Source organism: Rhinatrema bivittatum, chromosome 2 (assembly GCF_901001135.1).
Source record: "Rhinatrema bivittatum chromosome 2, aRhiBiv1.1, whole genome shotgun sequence".
Lineage (NCBI taxonomy): Eukaryota > Metazoa > Chordata > Amphibia > Gymnophiona > Rhinatrematidae > Rhinatrema > Rhinatrema bivittatum.
Genome location: NC_042616.1, coordinates 537876828 through 537902898, shown reverse-complemented (window position 1 = coordinate 537902898; position 26071 = coordinate 537876828). Strand labels below are relative to the sequence as shown.

At 43.4% G+C, this 26071-nt stretch overlaps 1 protein-coding gene across 1 annotated transcript in view; it reads left to right on the top strand.

The window, feature by feature from the left end:
- Window positions 1-26071, top strand: part of ZNF236 (zinc finger protein 236) — a 531902-nt gene that overhangs the window by 364398 nt on the left and 141433 nt on the right. Inside the window, 4 exon segments of the mRNA XM_029590848.1 lie at window positions 7840-8214; window positions 9507-9649; window positions 9758-10004; window positions 14242-14421. Coding sequence (XP_029446708.1) covers window positions 7840-8214; window positions 9507-9649; window positions 9758-10004; window positions 14242-14421 — 945 coding nt within the window.

Genomic DNA, 26071 nt, shown 5'->3' with positions numbered 1-26071 from the left:
TTAAAAAAATATCGAAAAGATTTGGGGTGAGGGTATGTAGCACAGCAGGGCTATATGAGATCTTGGGGGAGGGGGCAGGAATTGGGCTACAGGCCTGAAATGTGCTTAAAAACATTTTAACAGTGCCACTTAACTGGATATCTTTGAAGATAACTTTAGACCTGCTCTAAAACAAGTCTAAAATAATCTGGATAATTTAGCCAGTTACAACTTAATATCAGATGAGTTAGCCGGATAACTTAGGGCTGCCCTGGCTCACCCCCATGATGGACCCAGGATCCTGAATAAGGATCAGGGGGAGCTCTGCCAGCCCCCTTACCAAATGTATCTGACAATAAACGCACCTAATGGTTCCGGAAATATTTTATTTATATGCATGCAAGAAGGTTAGCAAAATCATATGCTCAAACCATATTTCATTTAAGTTGCTCAATATTAAACAGTAGTTCACTACTTAATAAATAGATATTGATTAGAGCTTTGCACTTTTGGGTGATAAGAACATAAGAAATTGCCATGCTGGGTCAGACCAAGGGTCCATCAAGCCCAGCATCCTGTTTCCAAAAGAGGCCAAACCAGGCCACAAAAACCTGGCAATTACCCAAACACCAAGAAGATCCCATGCTACTGATGCAATTAATAGCAGTGGCTAGTCCCTAAGTAAACTTGATTAATAGCAGTTTATGGACTTCTCCTCCAAGAACTTATCCAAACCTTTTTTGAACCCAGCTACACTAACTGCACTAACCACATCATCTGGCAACAAATTCCAGAGCTTAATTGTGCATTGAGTGAAAAAGAATTTTATCCGATTAGTCTTAAATGTGCTACTTGCTAACTTCATGGAATGCCTCCTAGTCCTCCTATTGTCCGAAAGTGTAAATAACCGATTCACATCTATTCGTTCAAGACCTCTCATGATCTTAAAGACCTCTATCATATCCCCCGGAGCCATCTCTTCCCCAAGCTGAACAGCCCTAACCTCTTCAGCTTTTCCTCATAGGGGAGCTATTCCATCCCCTTTATCATTTTGGTTGCCCTTCTCTGTACCTTCTCCATCGCAACTATATCTTTTTTGAGATGTGGCGACAAGAATTGTACACAGTATTCAAGGTGCGGTCTCACCATGGAGCGATACAGAGGCATTATGACATTTTCCGTTTTATTAACCATTCCGTTCCTAATAATTCCTAACATTCTGTTTGCTTTTTTGACTGCTGCAGCACACTGAGCAGACGATTTTAAAGTATTATCCACTATGACACCTAGATCTTTTTCCTGGGTGGTAGCTCTTAATATGGAGCCTAACATCATGTAACTACAGCAAGGGTTATTTTTCCCTAGATGCATCACCTTGCACTTATCCACATTAAATTTCATCTGCCATTTGGATGCCCAATCTTCCAGTCTTGCAAGGTCCTCCTGTAATGTATCACAATCCGCTTGTGATTTAACTACTCTGAATAATTTTGTATCGTCCGCAAATTTGATAACCTCACTCGTCGTATTCCTTTCCAGATCATTTATAAATATATTAAAAAGGACCAGTCCAAGTACAGATCACTGAAGGACACCACTTTTTACCCTTTTCCACTGAGAAAATTGACCATTTAATTCTACTTTCTGTTTCCTGTCTTTTAACCAGTTTGTGATCTCACAACATGATGTATTTCCATATAAGTTAAAACAGCTTTTAACCAGTAAAAGATTTATTTATCCATATTTTTAGAAGTTTCTGTACCTTACGATGAATAATTTCTGCCTATTTAGTCTTTGCTTTTCTAAACATTTTACTGCTGACTATAAGCAAAGTCTGCGCCATAAGTTTAGTTTGGCCTTGGAAAAAAAACAAACAGGCCAAAGGCAAGCTTTCTACAGTTCTACACCCAGAATGCCTCTTTTTTTTTTTTTTATCTGGCTAATTTATGGCTGGATAAGTGGCCCAGTATTAAAAAAAAAAGTTCCATTTAGAGGGATAACTTGTAAGTTATCCAGCTAAATGGCTTTGAAGATGGACCACTAAATGTCACAGTATGGTAGACATTTATATGACAGCAAAGAAAAAAACATTTAACACACTTTTTACCCAAAAACTATTATGGTGAAACTATAGCTTTTTATATCGGTGACAGAAGCAGCTTCCTCAGTTGGAGAATACCGACTTGGAACTTCCTTTTTGGTTTTTCTGGATGATTGATGTGTTGTCTTTGGTAGAGATAGTATGTTCCATAAATGCAGTGTTGTGATTAGTGCTGTCATCCATTCCATTGTCATGCAATGTAACTATATCCTCCAACATGCATAGTTTGGAACCAAATTTCCTAACCAACACAGCGTAACGACAAATAGATGAACATATTTATCATATCTACACTAACTAAAATGCATAAGGCAAACAAACATGGAAGTTTATATTTGACCATCTTATTTATATCATTTACTTTCATTCCCCAAAACAGTAATATCTGCTGACAAGACTACAGGCAATGAATTTTGTGCCTTTGTTTGTTACACATTTTAGACATGTTTGAGAACTAGCCACACCTGCCATTAATGCCCTTACTGGGTGAAAATATACTCAATGTAGAATTTTAAATTACATTTCCTGTAGAGACATTTTGTGTGAGCCTTTTGAAGTATTTTGAAGTAATTTTGTGGAAATTATTCTTTCCATCTGCCATCTGATCACCCGCTGAGCCAGGCATTAAGATGGACTCAGATTCCTCAAATCTCATACAATTTAGAAATTTCTTGACTGACACAGAGGAGATAAGTGTCTGAATCAGCTCATTCTGTTGAAAAGACCAATTATTAACTAATAATATGGGGTGGATTTTAAAAGGCCTGCGCACATAAATTCCAGGGTTTACGCGCGTGGCCGGGCCTTGCGTGCACCGGGCGAATTTTCAAAGGGGCCTGGCCACGTGCGTAAACACTGGAATGCGCACAAGTGCCGAGCATCTTCAAAGGGGCGGGTCAGGGGGCGGGGTCTGGGAGGGGCAGGGCGGGATGGAGGCCGGCCAGGATAGCAGCCATTAGCTGCTGTCCCGGGGAAGCGCACGCCGGTAAATTACTTCTGCTCCTGAGGAGCAGCAAGTAATAATATAAAAAAAATCAGGCAAGGTAATTTAGTTTTAGGGGCTGGGGAGCATAGGGGAAGGTGAAGGAAGGTTAGGTAGGGGGGTTAGGGAAGTTCCCTCCCAGTCTGCTCCTTAATTGGAGCGGACTGGGAGGGAACTGGGGAGGCCCGGATTGCGTCGCCGTGCACAAATTGCAAATGTTCACACACATGCGCGCACGGATTATAAAATCCGACACAAATGTGCGCGCGGCCACCCAATTTTATAACATTCACGTGCCGGTGTGCTCATGTTATAAAATCGGTGCGTCCATTTGCGCATGCCGGAAACCATGCGCATGTTATAAAATCTACCCCATAGTGTTCATGGACAATTATTAACTTATAGCATATTGTTCAAGGACTTTCAAATAAGCAAAGAAGTATCTGCTAGAGAGGTCATAGTTTTCTTTCTATTGCTAAAAAGAGAGCATTGTGGAATTATCAGTCATTAGAAAGGATTTAAATTGCTGCAACCATTTATGTTTCTATCTCTGATTTGCAGCATTTTGTAGTCCAAGTTTGAACTCTGTATTACAAACCTTTAATAATCAAGTAAGCTGAGAAATGTGAGAAGTTCTTAATATTTACATACCAACTGCTATGCCCATCTTATTTATCTATCTATTTATTTATTTATTTATAAACTTTTCTTTACCGACATTCGTAAAACACATCACGCCGGTTTACAATGAACTGCAGTAAGGAAGGGAAATTACAATGAACGAGGGAGGGAGAGGGAGCAGGCAAGAAAAGGGAAAAAGGAGGGGACGGGAGAGAGCAGTAGAAGGTAGAAAATAAAGGAAAGGAGAAGGGAAAGCAATCGTAAACTGAGTACAACTGGAACTATATACATCTAATATACCGCTATGTACATCTATAAAATCTTATACCTATCATGGCCGAAAGCAACAGTACAAATGAGTGGGAATTAAAAGGCGGGTTTTGGGGGTGGGAGGACTAAGGGGAGGAGCTACAATAAATGCAGGGGAGATGCGGCAGGAGAAGAACATTCATGGAGAGTACGGTTCATGGAAAATACATTTCAAGGGAGACTGTCTATGTTTGGTCCGAATCGGGGTAGGCCTGCTTGAAGAGCTATGTTTTGACTCCTTTCTTAAAGTTGTGTAAGGATGGCTCTAGACAGAAAAAGGTGGGGAGGGAATTCCAGAGTGAGATACCAGCGATGGAAAAGGCTCTTTCCCTGGTGAGGGACAGATGAGCAGTTTTGAGAGACGGGGTGTGAAGGGTGCCTGCCAGGGCGGTTCTGGTGGGGCATTCAGTGGAGTGGAAGTGTGGCATTTCCTCTAGCCAGGTGTGATTGTATTTGTATAATGAGCTGTGTAGGATGGTAAGGGTTTTGTATTGATAGCGGAAGGAAACAGGCAGCCAGTGCAGATATTTTAAAATGGGGGTGATGTGGTCCCTTTTACGGGTATTAGTTATGACCCTGGCCATGGCGTTTTGCAGAATCTGGAGGGGTTTGATGGTGGAGGCGGGAAGGCCTAGTAGGAGGGAGTTACAGTAGTCCAATTTCGTAAGAATGGTAGTCTGTACTATGGTACGGAAATCTTGTGTGGAGGAGGAGTTTGAGTTTTTTTAAGGATGTTTAATTTGTAGAAGCCCCCTTTTAGGAGAGATTTTATGTGGGGTTTGAATTAAGGTGTTGATCTATGTAGACACCTAAGTCTCTTATGGATTGCAGCGGGGTGTGGGTTGTGGCTGTGTTCTGAAGTGTGGGGTGGGAAATACGGTTAGGGTCCGAGCTTTTTCTTTTGCAGGTCCAAACATCTGGAATAGCCTCCCCGCAGACCTCAGGCTAGAACCATGCCTACTAACATTCAAAAAAAAAAATAAAAAAATTAAGACTTGGCTGTTCCAACAAGCCTTCTCGGATCCTTCAGACTCACAATAGACAAACAACCTATTCACGAGCTACGGAACCATGCTACTATTTTGTTGCCTATTATTATGATTATCCTAACTCCTCAGATAATATTGTTTCCTGTTTAATCTGAATCCATTACAACTTTTGTGTTTAAGTTATTGCCCTTCTTGGGCCTTCTATTCTTCTTACTTCTAAGCTGTAAAGCCTCCAAGTTTTTAGTCCTTGTTTAATGTAACTTACTGCTCTCTTCTGAGTATTTTGTACTGTTCCATTTCTGTTACAAGTTTTTCTCTATCCCCCGTTCGATGTAAACCGATCTGATATGGTATTTAACCATGAAGTTCGGTATAGAAAAATGCTAAATAAATAAATAAATATAATGAGGAGTTCTGTTTTTGCTGCATTTAGAGCTAGGTGGAGGTTAGATAGTAAGGAGTTTATGGGACCAATGAGAGGGTATTCTTGTATTTTGTTTTCTGGGAGAAATATAGCTTTTACATATAAGTTATTTCAAGGAGTATGGTTTGATTAGCTGTTTTTCCACTCTCAGGGAACTGTATTCTGAAACATATGTAAGCCAATGTTGAGCAAATCTAAGCAAACAAACTATTATATTTCCTGAAATCAGGGGCAGCTATTTTCTTCTCCACTCAAGGAAGGGTTTCCTCATTGCTAGCCTTTCCTTTCTTCTTTTATTTATTTATTTAGTATTTAAGCTTTCTACCACTCCTGTAATTAAGGACCAGTGGGAACATATATAACCATGTGGGTAAAATCATCATTTTAAGAAGTTGAACTCTGCCCATTAATGAAAAACTAGTTAGCAAATGTTTAGATTGCTTATGCGGGGGAGGCACATTTAATGCATATAACTTGGATAGATCTGGCAAATTGCTTCTTAGGTACTTAAGATATCCTTTTGAAGTGGACAGTTCTCTTTCCAAGTTAGACAGAAGTATTAGTGAGCTTTGTGCCACCAATTTATCAACATTTATCTTAAATTCTGCAAATGTCCCAAACTCATTTATCATGTTTAGCACATTTGAAAGACAGTTTGCAAGATCCAAAATGAAAAGTAAGATGATATCTATGCAAGAGGGGCAACTTAATTTCTTCATTCCCTACAAAAATCCCATGGTTAGCTGAATTTTGGATAGCACTTACTACGGGTTCCACAGCAGAGACTCAGCCTCTAGAATCTGCCCATCAGAAATCTCCCTTATTGCAAATCTCACAGGGTTCACCCACTTCTAGGCCATCTTCTCTCTACCAAACTCATCCAGTTCTGTTCCTTCTGCTTCTCTTCCAGTGCTCTATCCACCCCTCTTTCCTCTTCCTAATGGTTCTCTTTCAGGTTCCCATCCTCTTTCCCCAGCCTTCCTTTCAAACAGACTGATACAGAAAAACACGCGGGAGAGCTGGCGAGCGCCTGGGCGCACGATTCAGGAGGGTGGCCTATGTAAATTAGGGCCCCGCGGTAAAAGGAGCAGTGTCTGTCAGCGGGTTTGACAGCCGAAGCTCAAATTTGCCGGCGTCTGTTCTCAAACCCGCTGGCAGCCACGGGTTCAGAAAACGGCCGCCGGCATAATTGAGTGTCCATCTTCCGACCCGCGGGCTGATTTTTAATTTTTTTTTTTTTACTTTTGGGGCCTCCGACTTAATATCGCTATGATATTAAGTCGGAGGGTGTACAGAAAAGCACCTTTGGGTAGGCACTAATTTCTGAAAGTAAAATGTGCGGCTTCGCTGCACATTTTACTTTCTGTATCGCGCGGGAATTACTAATAGGGCCATCAATATGCATTTGCATGTTGCGGGCGCTATTAGTTTCGGGGGGTTGGACGCGCGTTTTCGACGCGCTATTACCCCTTACTGTATAAGGGGTAAAGTTAGCGCGTCGAAAACGCGCGTCCAAACCTGGGCTAACAGTGCGCTCCACCGGAGCACTGTACTGTATCGGCCTGTTAGTTACTTGCTCTTCCCCTCTGTCTTTCAAGATTCTTATCTCTGTTCTCTCAACCCTTTCAGGGTCCTCCTCTGCCTTACCAGACTCCTGTTGAACATGGTCTTATTTCTCCCTCCTGCCTCCTTTCCCTCTCTTCAGGGCTCTCTCTTCTCCATGGTAGCCGGTTTAGACCAGGAGGGTGAGAGAGGGAAAGAGGCAGCAGTTGTCAGTATCGATCTGGCAGGGAAGGAGGCAGCAGCATTCTGCATCGGTCCAGATGGTACGGAGATTGTTAGCTGGAGTCAGCATCTGGGAGAAAGGGAAGATAGCGCAAGTCAGCATCAAACTGGGTAGGAGGGATGGAGGGAAGTGGCAGTGTCAGTCTGCATTAGACTGGTTAGGGGGGGGGGGGGGGAACTGACACAGGCAGAAAGGAGACAGTTGGAGTCACAGTCAGGCTGAATGGGAGGGAAGCAGTAGGATGGAAATGAAAGCCATCTTCAGGTCAGGCTGGACAGAGGAAGGGAGATGAAAACATTGGTTGGGCAAAGTCATAGCTCTTCCTAGCTAGTAGTAATAATTTTTTAATTGTTTTTAGCAATTAGAGCTAGCTAAAAGTGAGATATTTTTTTGCAGTGCTCTACTGTGAAACTTGCAGCCTGCCTGCATCTAAATTACTTTCACTGCAGCTCTCTAGCTAAATCAAATAAAAGCAAAACTTGTATTTGTCCTCTTGCTAATACTATGAATGTAGTATTTCTAGTTCATTTCAAAGGATGTGATCTTAGCTGGGAACCAAATCAGTGTTACAGTAGTAAGCACAGAATTAGAAGTTGTGATTGTATCATTTTTGCTATTAATTCCTTTTTTTTTCTTCAATCTCACCAGGTCAGAAACTCTTCAGCTGCCATGTGTGCACTAATACTTTCTCTACCAAGGGGAGCTTAAAGGTTCATATGCGATTGCACACAGGTGCAAAGCCTTTCAAGTGTCCACACTGTGAGCTCAGGTTTCGAACATCTGGACGCAGGAAAACACACATACAATGTCATTATAAACCAGAGTCTAAGAAGGTTCGCAAACCTATAACTCGCAGAACTCCTCCAAGTACAGATGCACTGCAGCCAGTAAACTTGCTCAGTACTTCGTCTACAGATCCTAATGTTTTTATCACAAATAACTCCATGTTAACTGGTCAATTTGATCAAAATTTACTTCAGCAAGGAATTGTGGGACAGGCTATCCTTCCCGCTTCTGTCTCGGGTAAGCATTGGTCTTTTATTGAATCAGGTGGAGGAGTTAATAGATGTAAATTAAAATAAATATAAAAAGTGTTTCCTGCAGCTTCTTGGTTGCCAGTTTAGTAAGAACATAAAGTCTAAACCCTTTGCTAAGCTTTTGTTTTGAAGTATTTGATTGCCCAGTGTCATTAATTAAAATCACTGCAAAATGTGTCAACCAAGAGAGACTACTAAACAAATGAGTGAAGGAGAACTTTTGCCAGAACAGTGAGAATGCAGTTTTTGCACATCAGCATTATATTACACAACTACTAAATCTATTAAAAACAAAGGTCTGCGTCAGGCAGTAAGTGCACTAAATGTGTCTTCAGCTGGCCTTTGCATAATTAGACTAGGGATTGGCAATAGAATGAGAGGTCTGCTGCTTTTAGAGTAAAAATGACCTTACATTTAGCATATCTGTGATCTAGAACAGATGAACTGGTTTATGTAAACCATTTATGTAGAGTACTTTCCTTTTCTGCATTTTTTTTCCACCAATCAGATGTCCCAAACAATCAAATATAAAGAGACAAACCAGTATGCCCTCAGTAAAATTATGTATATAATCAAAAATATTTTGACATTTTGTATGGTGCTGTTTGGACAGTAAGATACAATAGATGTTTACAATCTGGTAATCTCATCCCCTGGAAACCTTGTGATGCTAATGCAAACTTCCATATCTTACTGCTGTTATTGCAGCATTTGACCTATGCTTGCAGGAAGTCTGTATACTCAGTGGGTCTTTTTTGTCATGTCCTTTCTCTCATTCTGTGTCTATGGGAAAATTCTTGATAAACCAGTGAGTGGAGAATTAGAAGCCATTCGAAGCTTTTTTTAGAAGGTGAAATATTGATATAAAATTGATATAGCAACAAGAATATTAATGGACAGTACAACTGCCAGGAACAAATATGCTCAGTCAAGCAGAAATTTGCTTTGTTTCTTTCCATGGAAAGAAACAATTACATACAATAAATGGTGATTTACCAGTGCTACTCAAGAAAACATGGTTGAAACCGAAACTTCAGCTTTATGATTCTTAGTTTTAAATGTACTGGCTTTTCATTTTGTTGCAGGAGTATATAAAAAGTCTTTCTTCTGGTATCAGACCTCAGTGCATTTCATTAGAAGCCATGGAATGTTGTTCATCATTTGTGTCAAAGTCCAGAGAATTATATAGCTTATAGATGATAGAAAAAAAGTATTATCAAAATAAACAGAATGAAATAGATGCACATTGTAATATCAGACTGTTTTCCTTGGCAATAGGAGGTGACTTAACTGTGTCCTTAACGGATGGTAGTTTGGCTACCCTTGAAGGAATACAGTTGCAATTAGCTGCTAACCTGGTGGGACAGAATGTTCAGATTTCTGGAATTGATGCTACCAGCATTAACAATATCACACTACAGGTAAAGTGTCTGTTTTCATTGTTGTCCTACTATAGCATCCGAAGTGAGCATGCTATCATGTTAATAAATTGTGCTACTTATTGTCCTCTTGTCCTTTTTTTTTATCAGATTGATCCCAGTATTTTGCAACAGACACTTCTACAGCAAAGCAATTTACTTTCCCAGCAGCTACCTAGTGATCCTAATTCTACCCAGCAGCCAAACTCACTGCAGACAGCAGAAAGCAATGTGTCAGCTAATGTTGTTATCCAGCCAGTTACAGGCTTATCCTTGCAGCACACAGTGACACCTTCTGCTAATATGACAATAGGATCTCTGACAGAGCAAGACTCCGTGTTGACATCTAATAATTCTGGTAAGATTGTTTTAAAGTTTGCAACAACAGAAGAAACATACAGTTCATTTAAGCGCTCAGTACAGGAAATACTACTTCTAGTTCTGAAATAGCTTCAATTACAAGAATTACACCCACATTGCATTACTCGGAAAATAATTCCCCAACATCACAGAAAAACCAGAAGTCAAGAAAAAGAGATTCATTAGGCTCAGGCAGGACTCACAGTCACCCATTCTTGACAGATGAGCAGCCAACAGGTACACCCTCCCACTCAAACAGGTCATTAAAAAATTATTTAAAATCCAGGATTACAGTGGGCTCTGGTAGAATTAGACCTGTGATGAGGAGACACACAATGTACCGAATGCAAAAAGAACAAAAAGGCTTCTCTATATTAAAAACTGAAGAAGTTCTTGAGAAAAACATTGAAGTGTTACCAGAAAAGAGAAAACAAACACAATGCATGCAGAATTTCAAGATCCATAAACAAAAGAAAAATCTAATTGAGATGGATAACTCTGTCAACAGTGGCACAACTGCAAAAGGAAAGAGTGAAGTGAATAACAAATCTCAAATAAAATCTCATAAGGAGTCCAGGAAAAGCAATAACCTTAAAGAGAGTACCTGGAAGGCTATGACCACAAATGCTCATAGTTTGGGAAATAAAATCCCAGATCTGCAGGCCCTAATGACTGAGGCAGAATTGGACATTGTTGCTATCACAGAGACATGGTTCACAGAATCTCACGATTGGGATACAACAATACCAGGCTTTAACTTGTTAAGGAAGGACAGAGAGGATAGAAAAGGGGGAGGTGTGGCTCTTTATGTCAGAAACAACATCCAAGAATCTGAGCTGCAAGGAAGTTGGGGCAAGGAAGAAGCTCTATGGGTCGACCTAAAAAAAGATGACGGAGCATCCATTTATATTGGAGTGGTTTACAGGCCTCCAAACCAAAAGGAAGAGCTGGACAGAGATCTGGTTGAAGACATCTATAAGATAGGTAAGAAGGGAGAAGTGGTGATCGTGGGTGACTTTAATATGCCAGATGTAGACTGGAAAATCCCATCTGCAGAAACTAAAAATAGTAGAGCGATAGTGGATGCCATGCAAGTATCTTTGTTCAAACAAATGGTGTTGGAACCCACTAGAGAAGGAGCTATACTCGACTTAGTGCTCACTAATGCAGATAATGTCTCAGATGTCCAGGTGGGTGCCCACCTCAGCAGCAGTGATCATCAAACGGTATGGTTTAATATCACTAAAAGAATAGGGAAAAGAACCACAAAGACCCGAGTTTTACAGTTCAAAAACACAGACTTTGAGGAAATGGGGAAGTACCTGGAGGAAGAACTTAAAGGATGGGAGAACGAGAGAGATGTGGATCAGCAGTGGTCCAATCTAAAAGGAGCAATCACCAAGGCAACTGCTCTATATGTTAGAAATGTAAAGAAAAGCAAAAGAAAATTGAAACCTATCTGGTTCTCAAAGGAGGTGGCTGACAAAATTAAAGCGAAAAGAACAGCATTCAAGAAATATAAAGGTTTCCAAAGGGAGGAGCACAAAGAAGAATATTTGTATCAACTGAGGGAGACAAAGAAATTAATCAAGTTGGCAAAAAGTCAAGCGGAAGAGAGGATTGCCAAGGAGATAAAAAATGGTGACAAAACATTTTTCAGATACATCAGCGAAAAGAGAAAGGTCCAAAGTGGTATAGTGAAATTGAAAGGTGGTAATGATCAATGTGTGGAGAGAGACGAAGAAATGGCAGAAATATTAAACGAATACTTCAGCTCTGTGTTCACTAAAGAAGACCCTGGAGAAGGACCATCTCTACACAACAAAAAACTGGAGGGAAGTGGAATAGATGAAAATCCTTTTACAGTAGAAAATGTGTGGGAAGAGCTAAAGAACCTGAAAGTGGACAAAGCCATGGGGCCTGATGGGATACATCCAAGGATATTGAGGGAGCTCAGAGATGTTCTGGCGGGTCCGCTGTGTGACCTGTTCAATAGATCCCTAGAAACGGGAGTGGTGCCGAGTGATTGGAGAAGAGCGGTGGTGGTCCCGCTTCACAAGAGTGGGAACGGGGAGGAGGCTGGCAACTACAGACCGGTTAGCCTCACTTCGGTGGTGGGAAAAGTAATGGAGTCACTGCTGAAAGAGAGAATAGTGAACTATCTACAGTCCGGAGAATTGATGGACCAGAGGCAACATGGATTCACCAGGGGAAGATCCTGTCAGACAAATCTGATTGACTTTTTTGACTGGGTAACCAAGGAATTGGATCGAGGAAGAGCGCTCGATATCATATACTTGGATTTCAGCAAAGCTTTTGATACGGTTCCGCACAGGAGACTGGTGAATAAAACAAGAAGCTTAGGAGTGAGTGCCGAGGTGGTGACCTGGATTGCAAATTGGTTGACGGACAGAAGACAATGTGTGATGGTAAATGGAACCTTCTCTGAAGAGAGAGCGGTTTTAAGTGGTGTACCGCAAGGATCGGTGTTGGGACCGTTCCTGTTCAATATCTTTGTGAGCGACATTGCGGACGGGATAGAAGGTAAGGTTTGTCTTTTTGCGGATGACACTAAGATCTGCAACAGAGTGGACACGCCGGAAGGAGTGGAGAGAATGAGACGGGATCTAAGGAAACTGGAAGAGTGGTCGAAGATATGGCAGCTGAGATTCAATGCCAAGAAGTGCAAAGTCATGCATATGGGGAGTGGAAATCCAAATGAACTGTATTCGATGGGGGGGGGGAAAGGCTGATGTGCACGGAGCAGGAGAGGGACCTTGGGGTGATAGTGTCTAATGATATGAAGTCTGCGAAACAATGCGACAAGGCGATAGCAAAAGCCAGAAGAATGCTGGGCTGCATAGAGAGAGGAATATCGAGTAAGAAAAGGGAAGTGATTATTCCCTTGTACAGGTCCTTGGTGAGGCCTCACCTGGAGTACTGTGTTCAGTTCTGGAGACCGTATCTACAAAAAGACAAAGACAAGATGGAAGCGGTTCAGAGAAGGGCGACCAGGAAGGTGGAGGATCTTCATCGGATGACGTACGAGGAGAGATTGAAGAATCTAAATATGTACACCCTGGAGGAAAGGAGGAACAGAGGTGATATGTTACAGACTTTCAGATACTTGAAAGGTTTTAATGATCCAAAGACAACGACAAACCTTTTCCGTAGGAAAAAAATCAGCAGAACCAGGGGTCACGATTTGAAGCTCCAGGGAGGAAGATTCAGAACCAACGTCAGGAAGTATTTCTTCACGGAGAGGGTGGTGGATGCCTGTAATGCCCTTCCAGAGGAAGTGGTGAAGACCAGAACTGTGAAGGACTTCAAAGGGGCGTGGGATAAACACTGTGGATCCATAAATTCAAGAGGCCGCCAATGAAGAGTGGGGGACTCGCCAGAATGATGGCTACTGCCTGGAGACAATACCCTTATTCAATAAACATATACATGGTTACTGTGACTCCAACATCACTCTAAGCTTCAACAGCAAGAGGAAATATGGAAAAAAGGATTTGCACTCACAAAGAGGGGAGTAGCTGGCTTGTTACGGCGGTTACTACCCCAAACCAAATAAGCCTGATACTTCACTTTCAATGCATATCCAGCATAGTTCTCTGCTTCAACGGCAGGGCTGAAGAAAAACTGATACTTCACACATCCAGCAGAGCTCTCTGCTTCAACGGCAGGGGAGAAGAAAAAAGGGTTCACACTCACAAAGCGGGGAGTAGCTGGCTTGTTACGGCAGTTACTACCCCAAACCAAATGTGCCTGATACTTCACTTTCGATGTATATCCAGCATGGCTCTCTGCTTCAACGGCATGGGAGAAAGACTGAAACATCACGCATTTCCAGCATAGCCCTCTGCTTCAACGGCAGGGGAAAAGAAAAACAACCAATAAGGGCTGTATAACATAGTCTGGGTAAAACAAATAAGCATGGGTGTAGCTTGCTTATTGCGGCGGTTACTACCCCTACTACCCCTAACTAATCAAGCTAGACATTTCACTTGGATGCAGCTCCGTCACTGCTCGCTATATTAATGGTGGGGGTGGAAGGGAAATAGAACCAAGAGCTAAGAGAAACAGATAAGTATGAGAGAAAAAATGTGTGAGGCTTGCTGGGCAGACTGGATGGGCCGTTTGGTCTTCTTCTGCCGTCATTTCTATGTTTCTATGTTTCTAATATTATGTGATCCCCCAGCCTGATCATCTTAAATTTTTCATGTACTTAGGTACCCAGGACCTCTCTCAGGTTATGACTTCCCAAGGCCTGGTGTCATCTTCTAACGGTCAGCATGAAATCACCTTAACTATCAACAATTCAAGCCTGAGTCATGTTCTTGCTCATGCTACCGGTTCTAACACCGCAACCTCTTCAGGATCTCCACAGGAAATCACACTCACCATATCTGGTTAGTAGTTTAATCCTGAAGATTTTGTCATCTGGAAATTGCAATCTGGCATTGTATTATATGTAGATTTTTGAAATCTACAAAGGCTAAAAGACCCGTAGAAATTATAACAGAAGGATAGTACAGATTGAATTAACCAACTTGCCTTTCTGTTTGTGCATCTCAATACTGACATCAGTATACATTGTGAGGTTTGGGTGATGAGCTGTGCTGGTTACTAGAACATGTAGAACATTCAAGTCTTGATTTTTCATGGACACTGCTAATGAATTACTAGACACTTTGAAACTGGATAGGCTGTACCTTAATCGGGTTGGAATCTGGTTGCTAGTGCTAACATTTTAAAAGGAGATAGAGCAGTTTTTAAAGTAGACCACGCGGAAAAGCCGATAGTGTCTCAGAAGTGCAAGGTTTGCAGAGAAGTATCTTCTAAGGATTCTTGCATTGTTATAGTAGAGAGGTTGTGGTTAAAGCTGAAATAGCCCAGATAGATGTAAATAAAGAGCATACAGATGTGAATGACTCAGAACTGACTATCTTCTGCTAATAAGAAGGTTTTGAATACTAATAAAAACACTTCAAAATGTCTGTATGCAAATGCTAAAATCTGAATAGTAAGACTGGAGAGTTAGAATTTATGGCATTATTGGAGGATATAGATATAGGCATCTCAAGAGACATGGTGGAACAAGGATTACCAATGAGACACTGTGATACTGGGATATAAATTATATCGACATGACAGGGCAGACCAGTTTGGTGGAGGGTTGATACTATATGTAAAGGATCCTGCAGGAAACCAAATGCACTGTAAAATCCTTAAGGATAGCAGTTCCATTTGTGGTGGGTAAGAGTTCAGCAGTAGGTGTATAATATTGCCCACGTGGCCAAATTAAAGAAACTGACTGAAATGCTAGCAGAAATTAAAAGGCAAATAAATCTAGCAAAACAGTAATGATGGGAGATTTCAATTACCCCAATATCGATTGAGTGTATGGCTCATCAGGATATGCTAGAGAAGTTAAGTTTTTAGATGCCATAAATGACTGCTTCACGGAGTTGCTGGCCCTAGAACCAATAAGAAAGGTAGCTAGTTTAGATCTAGTCCTCAATAGAACTCACAACCTGGTGCAAGAGGTTACTGCAGTAGGCCACTTAGCAATAGTGATCATAATGCCATCAAATTTGGCATATTATCCTAGGACAAGCAGGATGATAGTCCTCACATATGGGTGACTTCATCAGATGGAGCCCTGGTATGGAAAACTTCTGTCAAAAGTTTCTAGAAACCTTTGGCTGGCACTCTGGACCTACTGAGCATGCCCAGCATGCCATGATATTCTCAGCCACAGGGGTCTCCCTTCAGTCTCTTTTTTTTCCGCCTTGCTGTAGCAAAGCAGATCAGGAGCTCTGGAAAAAAATTCCCTCATATTTCTTAAGGGAATAAAACTTTTTCAGTCACATTTTCAGTCACATTTTCTTCATAATTGGGTCTCCCTTCGACATGAGTGAGTACATATTTTGGTTAGTTTTTGGTCGATTCCGGTCAACTCACTATCGATTCCCGCCGGTCATCGACCGTTATTAGGCCACAACTTTATCATGACCTCCGGCTTCAAAAAATGTCCAGATTGTAACCGGACTATGTGCATTACTGACCCACATTATGTATCTGTTCTGTGCCTGGGATCAGGCCACGACGTCCGGGCTTGCTCAACCTGTGCCCAGATGACACCAAAGGGCAGGCGTGCCCGTTTGGATAAGATGGAAGAATTGTTTAAAAAGATTCCATCGTCATCGTCAATGTCATTCCCGAGGGTAACACCTCCCTCGGTAACTAAACATCGAGGTGAGAAACGAACCGATGACCGTCCATCACCGGCACCGTCGATATCCTCAATAGCATCTTCTTCAGCATCGAAGGATCATCGAGAAAAGAAGCAGCATCGCCACCGATCCATCGACCCATCGGATAGCAAAGCATCAACATCAGGATCGAAATCCATCGAACCGATGCCAAAGAAGGTCCGTGTACTAGAGCCAACTCCACCAGCTGTACACAAAGAACCGCAGCACTCTCCACCGGGCTCGGTGTCAGAGGATGTGCCACCACGAATCATCGTGGAAGTGCCAATAGCGCCAGCAGTACCTTCCCTAGTGACAGTGGACACTGCCCCGGTTTCAAGGGAAGAGGTGACTAATTTAGTCCAACAAGCCGTCATTGAGGCTTTAAGGAATCTACAGCCTCCGACAGTACCATCGGTACAGACACTGGCATCAGCATTAGACCAGTCAATTTTTCAGCCTTTGCTGAATAGACTCAATGCCTTGATAGGAGCCTTTCCTCCGACACCGACGGCACCGATTCCATCGATACAACCATAAACGCCATCGATGCCGATACACTCACCTGTGGCTCCAGCTATCCCGATTCCTGGATCATCGGATGAGGATGGTGGGGACTCCGATTCTGCCCCAGGACCATCGGGGCTTCATTGGCATCGAGTTCCGAAGAAACCCTCGATGCCTTTCAAGGATCCATCGATGCCAATACATCCAGGTCCATCGGGGGATACACAGAATTGATTTCCATCGATGCCCTCACTACCAATGATGCCAAAACACATACCAACAAAAGCTGTGTTTAAATCAAAGCATCATATATAACCAGAGGACCCTGACTCCCCTTATCATCCTCAATATACTCCTTGGAAGGATGTTGATACAGATACAGAGTCAGAGGAACTGCAATCAGAGCCCTCTCCACCAGAGGAGAGAAAGAATTCCCCTCCAGAAGATTTGTCATTTACAAATTTTATTAAAGAAATGGCAGATACAATTCCTTTTGAACTGATCACAGAGGAGGATACCAGACATAAGGCCCTAGAAGTCCTGCAGTTCGTGGATGCACCGAAGGAAATAATGGCTATCCCAATCCATGAAGTGTTGTTGGAACTACAACAACGAATGTGGGAACATCCCTGCTCAGTCCCAGCAGTAAATCAGAGAACAAATGCCACTTACTTAGTGCAGCATGCTCCAGGGTACCAGAAACACCAACTACCTCACCATTCGGTAGTTGTAGAATCTGCTCAGAAGAAAGCCCGGAAACAAAAACCTCATTCATCTGTTCCACCAGGAAAGGAGCAACGCTTCTTAGATACCTTAGGGAAGAAAGTCTATCAAGGTTCCATGCTGGTAGCACGCATTGCAGCATACCAGCTCTATATGACACAATACCAAAGAAACTTGTAGAAACAAGTACAGGGTATTGTGGATAACCTTCCACAGCAACATCAACTACCTTTGGCTACATTCGATGAAAAAGGATTGGAATCTGGCAAACACGAGGTGAGAGCAGTTTATGACGTGTTCGAAACATCAACTCGTCTATCAGCCTCTGCAATAAATGCAAGAAGATGGGCCTGGCTCAAGGCCTCGGACCTCATACAGGAAGTCCAGGAAAGGCTAGCAGATCTCCCTTGTGTTGGAGACAATCTTTTCAGAGAAAAGATCCAAGCTACAGTATCTCAGTTGAAAGACCGTCATGAGACACTCCGACAGCTCTCCAAATTGCCAGCAGATCAACCATCCTCCCTAAGACGGCCAACTCCTAGGGACACGAGGCAACCCTTCTATAGACCTAGAAGGTATTACCCACCTGCCTCTTCAGCACGTCAGTACATTCCCTCACAAAGAGGACGTCCACGTCAGCTGAAACAACAAAAGACCCAGCCACCACCCCAAACTGAACCAGCGGTGGGTTTTTGAACCGAGTCAAGAGAACAGCAGCCTCTTTCTAAACCCTATGCCCTATCAGTTGGAGGTCAAATTCATTATTTCCAACATCAATGGAGCCTCATCACAAAAGACCAATGGGTATTAGCCATACTAAATCGGTGACATCGCCTAAAATTCAAAACAATACCACTGCATTCTCCTCCCATTCCACTTTGGACAAACATAGTCATCACACCTCAACTCCAAGTAGAACTCTCTACTTTACTGACCGCCAGGGCCATCGAACCAGTTCCCTGGTCTCAACAAGGGACAGGGTTCTACTCCTGCTATTTCCTCATTCCAAAGAAAACAGGTGGCCTTCATCCTATCTTAGACCTCCGCAATCTCAACAAATTTCTTTACAAAGAAAAATTTCGAATGGTATCCCTGGGAACCATCCTTCCATTGCTTCAAAAGGGAGATTGGCTCTGTTCTCTGGATCTTCAAGACGCTTATACACACATACCAATTTCCACACAACATCGCAAGTACCTACGATTCGTTGTGGGAAAGAATCATTACCAGTATCGAGTCCTACCATTCGGACTAGCCTTTGCCCCTCGAGTATTCACAAAATGTCTAGCAGTGGTTGCTGCACATCTAAGAAAAAACAGCATTCATGTTTTTCCATACCTGGACGATTGGTTAATCAGAAGTCCATCCAGACAGGGAGCTATCTCTGCCTTGGAAATCACAATAACACTATTGCACCTCCTGGGATTTCTCATCAAATAATCCAAAATCCCACATCGAGCCGTCTCAACTCCTCACATTCATCGGAGCAGACCTCAACACCACAGTGGCAAAAGCTTCTCTTCCAAGCGACCGTGCCGACAATCTGGCGTGCTTGGCGAACATTGTAATTCATCACCAGTTCGCATCCGCCCATCAAATTCTGGTGCTGCTAGAACACATGGCCTCGACAGTACATGTCACTCCTATGGCAAAGTTAGCCATGAGAAAAACCCAATGGACTTTGAAATTTCAATGGCTACAAGCTTTCCAACCACTGTCGTACACAATTCAAATCACCCACCAGCTGTGCCTATCGCTCCACTGGTGGACAAATCAAACAGCATTGAAAGCTGGTCTCCCATTCCAACAGGCAAATCCGCAAGTCATCCTGACTACAGATGCCTCCAACCTTGGATGGGGAGCTCACGTCAACAACCTTCAAACACAAGGGACGTGGACTACGCTCGAAAAGCAGTATCAAATAAACTTCTTGGAACTTCGAGCGATGAGATATGCCCTTTATGCCTTCAAAGACTGACTCTCAAACAAGACTGTGCTGATACAGACAACACAATAGCAATGTGGTACATAAACAAACAAGGAGGCACAGGCTATTATCTGCTATGCCAGGAAGCAGTACAGATTTGGGCTTGGGCTCTAGAGCATTCCATACATCTCCGAGCAACTTATCTGGCGGGCATCAAAAACATCCTAGCGGACGATCTCAGTCAACATTTCAATCCCCACGAATGGTCATTGGACCCACGAATAACGAGCAAAATCTTTCAATGCTGGGGGTCGCCCAACCATAGACCTCTTTGTGTCCAAACTGAACCACAAAGTGGAAAGGTTCTGCTCCCTCCACGGACGTCGACAAACAGTCCCCAGGGACGAATTTACTCGCCCCTGGAACACAGGTCTTCTATATGCGTATCCTCCAATTCCACTCATAGCGAAAACTCTCGTGAAGCTACAACAGGACAGAGGGACAATGATCCTCATAGCCCCGTACTGGCCTCGACAAGTATGGTTTCCCATACTCCTCGACCTCTCGATCTCACAACCAATTCTGCCTGAGCACAGAGCCCACTCTCATAACTCAGAATCAGAGCAAGTTGCGTCATCCCATCCTGGCAACTCTTGCCCTAACAGCTTGGATGTTGAAAGCTTAATTCTGCAGCCACTTAATCTTTCAACACAAGCCTCTCAAGTTCTAGTAGTTTCATGAAAGCCTTCCACACGTAAATCCTACCACTTTAAGTAGACTAGATTTACAAAATGGTGCATGCAAAAAGGTATAGAACCTTTCTCCTGCCCCACTTCTTCTTTACTAGATTACTGATACCACCTGTCGGATTCTGGTCTCCAGACATCCTCTGTACGGGTACACCTAAGCACCATAGCGGCATACCATAAAGGAATAGGGGATGCGCCAATAACAGCACAACCCCTAGTAAGTCGGTTCATGAGAGGCTTACTTCACCTTAAGCCTCCCATTCGACTACCGGTCACTGAATGGGACCTGAATTTAGTACTGACAAGGCTCATGCGCTCACCGTTCGAGCCTCTACACTCTTGTGAAGAAAGATTCCTTACATGGAAAGTGCTTTTCTTAGTAGCCATTACATCGGCTAGAAGGGTCAGTGAGTTGCAAGCTCTCGTCACATACTCGCCCTACACAAGTTTCCTGCATGACAGAGTAGTCCTTCGCACTCACCCCAAATTCTTACCAAAACAGACTTTCATATCAATCAGTCAATAGACTTGCCTACTTTCTTTCCAAGACCTCACTCTCACCAGGGAGAGAGAGTCTTACACACCTTGGACTGTAAATGTGCACTAGCTTTTTACCTAAACCGCATGGCGGTCCATAGGAAATCCACCCAACTCTTTGTTTCTTTCGATAAAAATAAACCAGGAGTTACGGTAGGAAAACAGACTCTCTCCAACTGGCTAGCAGACTGTATTGAATTCTGTTATGAAAAAGCAAAGATTCCTCTCCAGGGCCGAGTAAAAGCACATTCAGTAAGGGCTATGTCCACCTCAGTAGCACACTATCGTTCAGTGCCCATCCTAGACATATGTAAAGCTGCAACATGGAGTTCCCTTCACACCTTTGCAGCTCATTGTCTGGACAAAGAAGGACGACAAGATTCAGCCTTTGGACAATCTGTCTTAAAGAACTTATTTTCAGTATAACTCCAACTCCTTCTATATCCATCCTGCTGTGATTCAGGCTGCCTCATTTTCTCCAGCAGTACACCAGTTGTTGTGCTTGTTGCACAAGTTGTATGCTGTTGGTATAATGTAAGAATGACTCAGCCTGTAGCTTGCTAATCACCCATATGTGAGGACTAGCTTCCTGCTTGTCCTGGGATAAAGCACAATTGCTTACCTTGTAATAGGAGTTATCCCAGGACAGCAGGATGTAGTCCTCACGGAACCCACCCACCTCCCCGCGGAGTTGGGTCCAATACGTTTCATTATTTTATTTTTTTAGCTCACGTATATTGCTACATACGAGACTGAAGGGAGACCCCTGTGGCTGAGAATATCATGGCATGCTGGGCATGCACAATAGGTACAGAGTGCCAGCCAAAAGTTTCTAGAAACTTTTGACAGATGTTTTCCGTACCAGGGCTCCATCTGATGATGTCACCCATATGTAAGGACTACATCCTGCTGTCCTAGGATAACACCTATTACAAGGTAAGCAATTGTGCTATCACTGGAGGAAGAACATTAAATAAAACTACTACAGTAGCATATAATTTTAAAAAGGGAATTATGAGAGAGAGGAAATGAGAAAAAAAACCTAAAAATTGCAGTTAAAAAGGTTAAAAGTTTTCATGAGATGTGAATATTATTTAAAAATACTTTTCTTAGCACCAGCAGATGAATTCAGAGCCAGTGAGTTATGCACCTCTACCAGCAGATGGAGTTGGAGCAAATTGATGTCACAGTACTCCTGCAGTGATGACAGCCAGTATTCTCCGTCTCCAACAGATGGTGGACATGCATCTCCCTTTTGGCGATTGCTTCAGCTTTTAGGAGAATTTGCAAAGAAAATGAATTGCCCCGCTTTCCTGTTGTGATACCAAATGGTCACTTCCCCCATTTGAGAATTCCTGAGGTGATTTCCGTGGTCCCTCAGGTGTATGCCTTGGTTCTGTAGCTGTTTTTTAGCAGGCGTGGATTTAGCTGATTGTACAATGTAAAGGCAGCGGGTACAGGAGACCAAGCGCGGCAGTGACGGCATATGCCCTCTCCCCCAACAGCTGGAGACCACCTCTGTACTCAGCTGGGAAGGGCTGAGCTCATGTAAGTGTTATATAAAAAAAAGAAAAGAAGAAACAGTCAGAGACAGAGTGGAGGGGTTAGTTTAGGACTTCCACCGGTCTCCGTGCTTGGCGTGACATCCCAATGTTTGTTCCTGCTCCCATATGGGGGTTAGGGGAACTGGGCAGCCTGGCATGTTGAGCGGCCCCATTGGGCTAGGCCCCGCTGTGAGGCTTCTTTATTGTGCGCCATGTGGTAGGCCGTGGCAGCATTTGCACATGCTTTTTTCTGCACAATCGACTGCCCTCTACAGCAGGGTTTCTCAACCGGTGTGTCGCCAAACATCGGCAGGTGTCTCGCGCCTCCCAGTGTCCCATTGCTCCGTTGTACTTTCCTTCTCCCTTTTTCCAGCACACGCGGGCCAATTGGAAGCCTCCTTTCTTCCTACCCCCACTACCCAATAGGAAGCCTCCTTCAATCTGCCTGCCCCCGCGCAGGCCAGTCGGAAGCCTCCTCCCTTCTACCTGCCAGTGGGAGTAGGAAGAAGGGAGGAAGCCTTTGATTGGCCGGTGAGGCAGGCATCAGAAAGCCTGGGGGTGGGGTGGGAAGAATAGAAGTGTTGAACTCTGACGAAGCAAGGCTGCCACGAGAGCCCATTCCCATGGCAGTGAAGAGGAAAATCCGACCCCGATGAAGCAAGGCCGCCACGGGAGCCCATTCCCATGGCAGTGAAGAGGAAACCCGACCCCGACCAAGCAAGGCCGCCATAGCCCGTGGCAGCGAAGAGGAAACCATCCCCGACCAAGGCCACCATGGGAGCCCATCCCCGTGGTGGCAAAAAAAGAAGGCCCGCTGGAGTAAAGGCGCGGCAGAACTGGAGCCCAACTCTGCAGTGAATGAAGAAATCGTTTTTGGTGAGAGCTGGTGTGTCTGTGTGTGAATGAGTGCCTGGGTGAGAGCTTGTGTGAATGAGGATGTTAATGAGTGCCTGGGTGAGAGCTGGTGTGTCTGGGAATGAGTGCCTGGGTGAGTGCTTGTGGGTGTGGGTGTGAATGGATGCATGGGTGAGAGCTGGTGTGTGTGGGTGTGAATGGATACATGGGTGAGAGCTGGTGTGAATGGGTGCTTGGGTGAGAGCTGGTGTGAATGGGTGCGAGAGCATTTGTGTGTGATTGAGCTTGTATATAAGAGACCATGAGTGTGATTGAGAGAGAGACTGGTCAGGGAGTTGATGTGTTTCTGTGTGAGAGAGAGACTGGTCAGGAAGATGACTGGTGTGTGAGACTGGTCATGGGGTCTAATTGGGTGTGTGTGTGAGTGACTGGTTGTGGGCGCTAAGGAAGAGACTGTGAGGTCAGAGCTTCAGCAGCCCTTGCTGCTTCTGGTGAGTGCTATTGGCCTGGAAGGGAAAGGAGGAGGAGAGTTGCTGGAGAGGGTAAGTAAAGGTGGCTTTTTAAATTTATTTTTCTTGTTTGACTGCCATTTTAATTATTGGGTATTATGCGATGTCTGCTGTTTTGAAATATTTTATTGATATTTGGACATGTTTTAATAATTTTTATGAGTTTTTAATTGTTGGATATTATTCTGTTCAGCAGCTGTTTTGTAACATTTTTAGTATAGCTTTACAATTATTTCTGCGTGGGGCTCTATAGCAGCTTGGCTTATTCTGTTTTCCCAATAGGAAATGTATTAGTGTTTAGGGCCTGTTTTAATAGTTGTATTTCTTAGATAGGGTTGTTACTGTTTGAGTGTGTTCCATAATACAGGTGTAACTTTGTGCGGGTTAGTTTGTGTGCATTATTGAAAATCCTGAGAGTCTGTTAGGTGCTATATTTCTCTTTCCATTTCTCCAGGTTCGCACTGCATGCAGAGTGGCTTTTTTGGTTTTCCATTCCAGTTTCTGTCTCCATATTTATAATTTGTGGTTTTTCTGTACTTGGTGAAGAGGGTGTGTGACCGAGGTGAGGTATTTAACTAGCATGTAGGCATTTGTATCAATCTTATTTGTTGTGTTTTCTCAATAGGACATGCATTAGTGGTAAATTACTGTCCTTTCATAAGGAAGGCTATTGTGCCTGGAAGTAAAAGGAGTTTGTTTTGCTTTTACTGGGATGTCACCAGAACCAGAATATCTTTTTTTGTATGGCGAGTTGTACATGGTAATGCCCTAGATCTGCTCTGCACTCATTGCTGGGGGTTGAGGGTATTCCTGTGGATGCAGAGTGTATGTTTACATTTAGCCCCGTGATGGTCACATGTTCAGTGTGTCATGCATGTGAGTAGTCAGGTGTGTCCCGGCCAAAAAAAGGTTGAGAACCACTGCTCTACAGGATCGTCTGTGCATGCAAGTGTGTCCTTTGTGTCCGATTGGTGCACACGGCCTGTCTGTGCACTTTCTTGCATATCAGTTGTTCACCACGGTTTGGAGCGGTAACAGTACACTTAGCCTTTTAGCGCACAAACTTGGGACGCTTCAATTTTATGTGCATAAAATTTGTGCACATAAATTTTGTTTCAGCGGAACTGGAAGCAGTCGCCTGTTAAGTATACTGACAGATTAATGGCTAAGAAACCTTAAGCGCCTTTCTGTGCTACGTCACATTAGGGTATCTCAGTCTGAAGGGCCCTCTAACTTATGCCAGCGTTGCTTAGAGGCCATGGGAGAATTATCTTCCTCTGATTTTACTAAGCCTGGGTCTTTCCAGCTGGATGATGGCCAGGTTAAGTATATATCAGGAGGGATGCCTGACCTTGGAACCCCTTGACTAGCAGTGGATGGCAGCTCAGTGAGTGCTGCACAAGTGCCTCCTATTCTTGGAATGGATCCTTCTGCCTTTTTTTGGGTAAAATATTTCATGGATTACAATTCTTCCTTCAGGCATAGTCCTCAGTGCAGATCCTCAGGGGGTGGCCTCTCCCTCTTCCGGTACATTTAAATGCCAAAGTACAGGTATTTCTGACAGAAATCCGGTTGGCAGTGATATTGAGGCAGATCCTGACTCATTGGAAGATGGTGAAATCTCTCCAGGGCTGGAACCATAAAGAACTATTTTGAGGTTCTTTCATAGAGATGAATTGTCAGCTCTGATTTTCCAGACATTACAGATGCTGGAGTTTCTGGGACAGATTCCATGTCTGAGCCAAAGAGAAATCCCATTTTGATTCTTTTGCATAAAGCCTCTTGTTTCTTTCCCAGTTATAGAGGCTATTCAAGAACTGATTGATCTTGAATGGTATGCCCCGGAGGCAAATTTTAAAGGGGGTCGGAGCTTGGAAGACCTGTACCCACTGAAGCCAGTGGTGAGAGAATGCCTGCATTTTCCAAAAGTGGATGCGCTTGTCTGTGCCATCTCTAAATGGATGACCATCCCTATGGAGGGAGGGAGTGACCTTACCGGATGTGCATAATAGAATTGAAGCCATCCTTATGCAAGCATTTGAAGCAGTGGCAATGACATTGCAGATAGTTTCCTGTTCTCTGGTGGCTCAACCTCTCTCAGGAGGTTGATGACTCTGGAGTGAATTCCAGGGCAGTTATGGAAACCGCCACCACCTTTTTAGCAGTTGTGAGCTGTGATTTGTCCGCACCTTGGCCAGTGGAGTGGCTTCGGTAATAGCAGCCAGGTGTCAGTTATGGCTAAGAAATTGGGCAGCTGATGCGACCTCCAAAGCTAATCTTAAGAAATTGCCTTTTAAAGGATCGCTCTTGTTTGGGAACAAGTTGGAGAAGCTAGCCAGTAAGTTAGGCGAATTCCTGATTCCTCAGTTGCCGGAGGATAAGAAGCAGTCACCCGTGCCCCTTTGCTATAAGGGGTTGTCTCAGGAGTTCCAGGCATTTCGGTCCCTTCAGAGG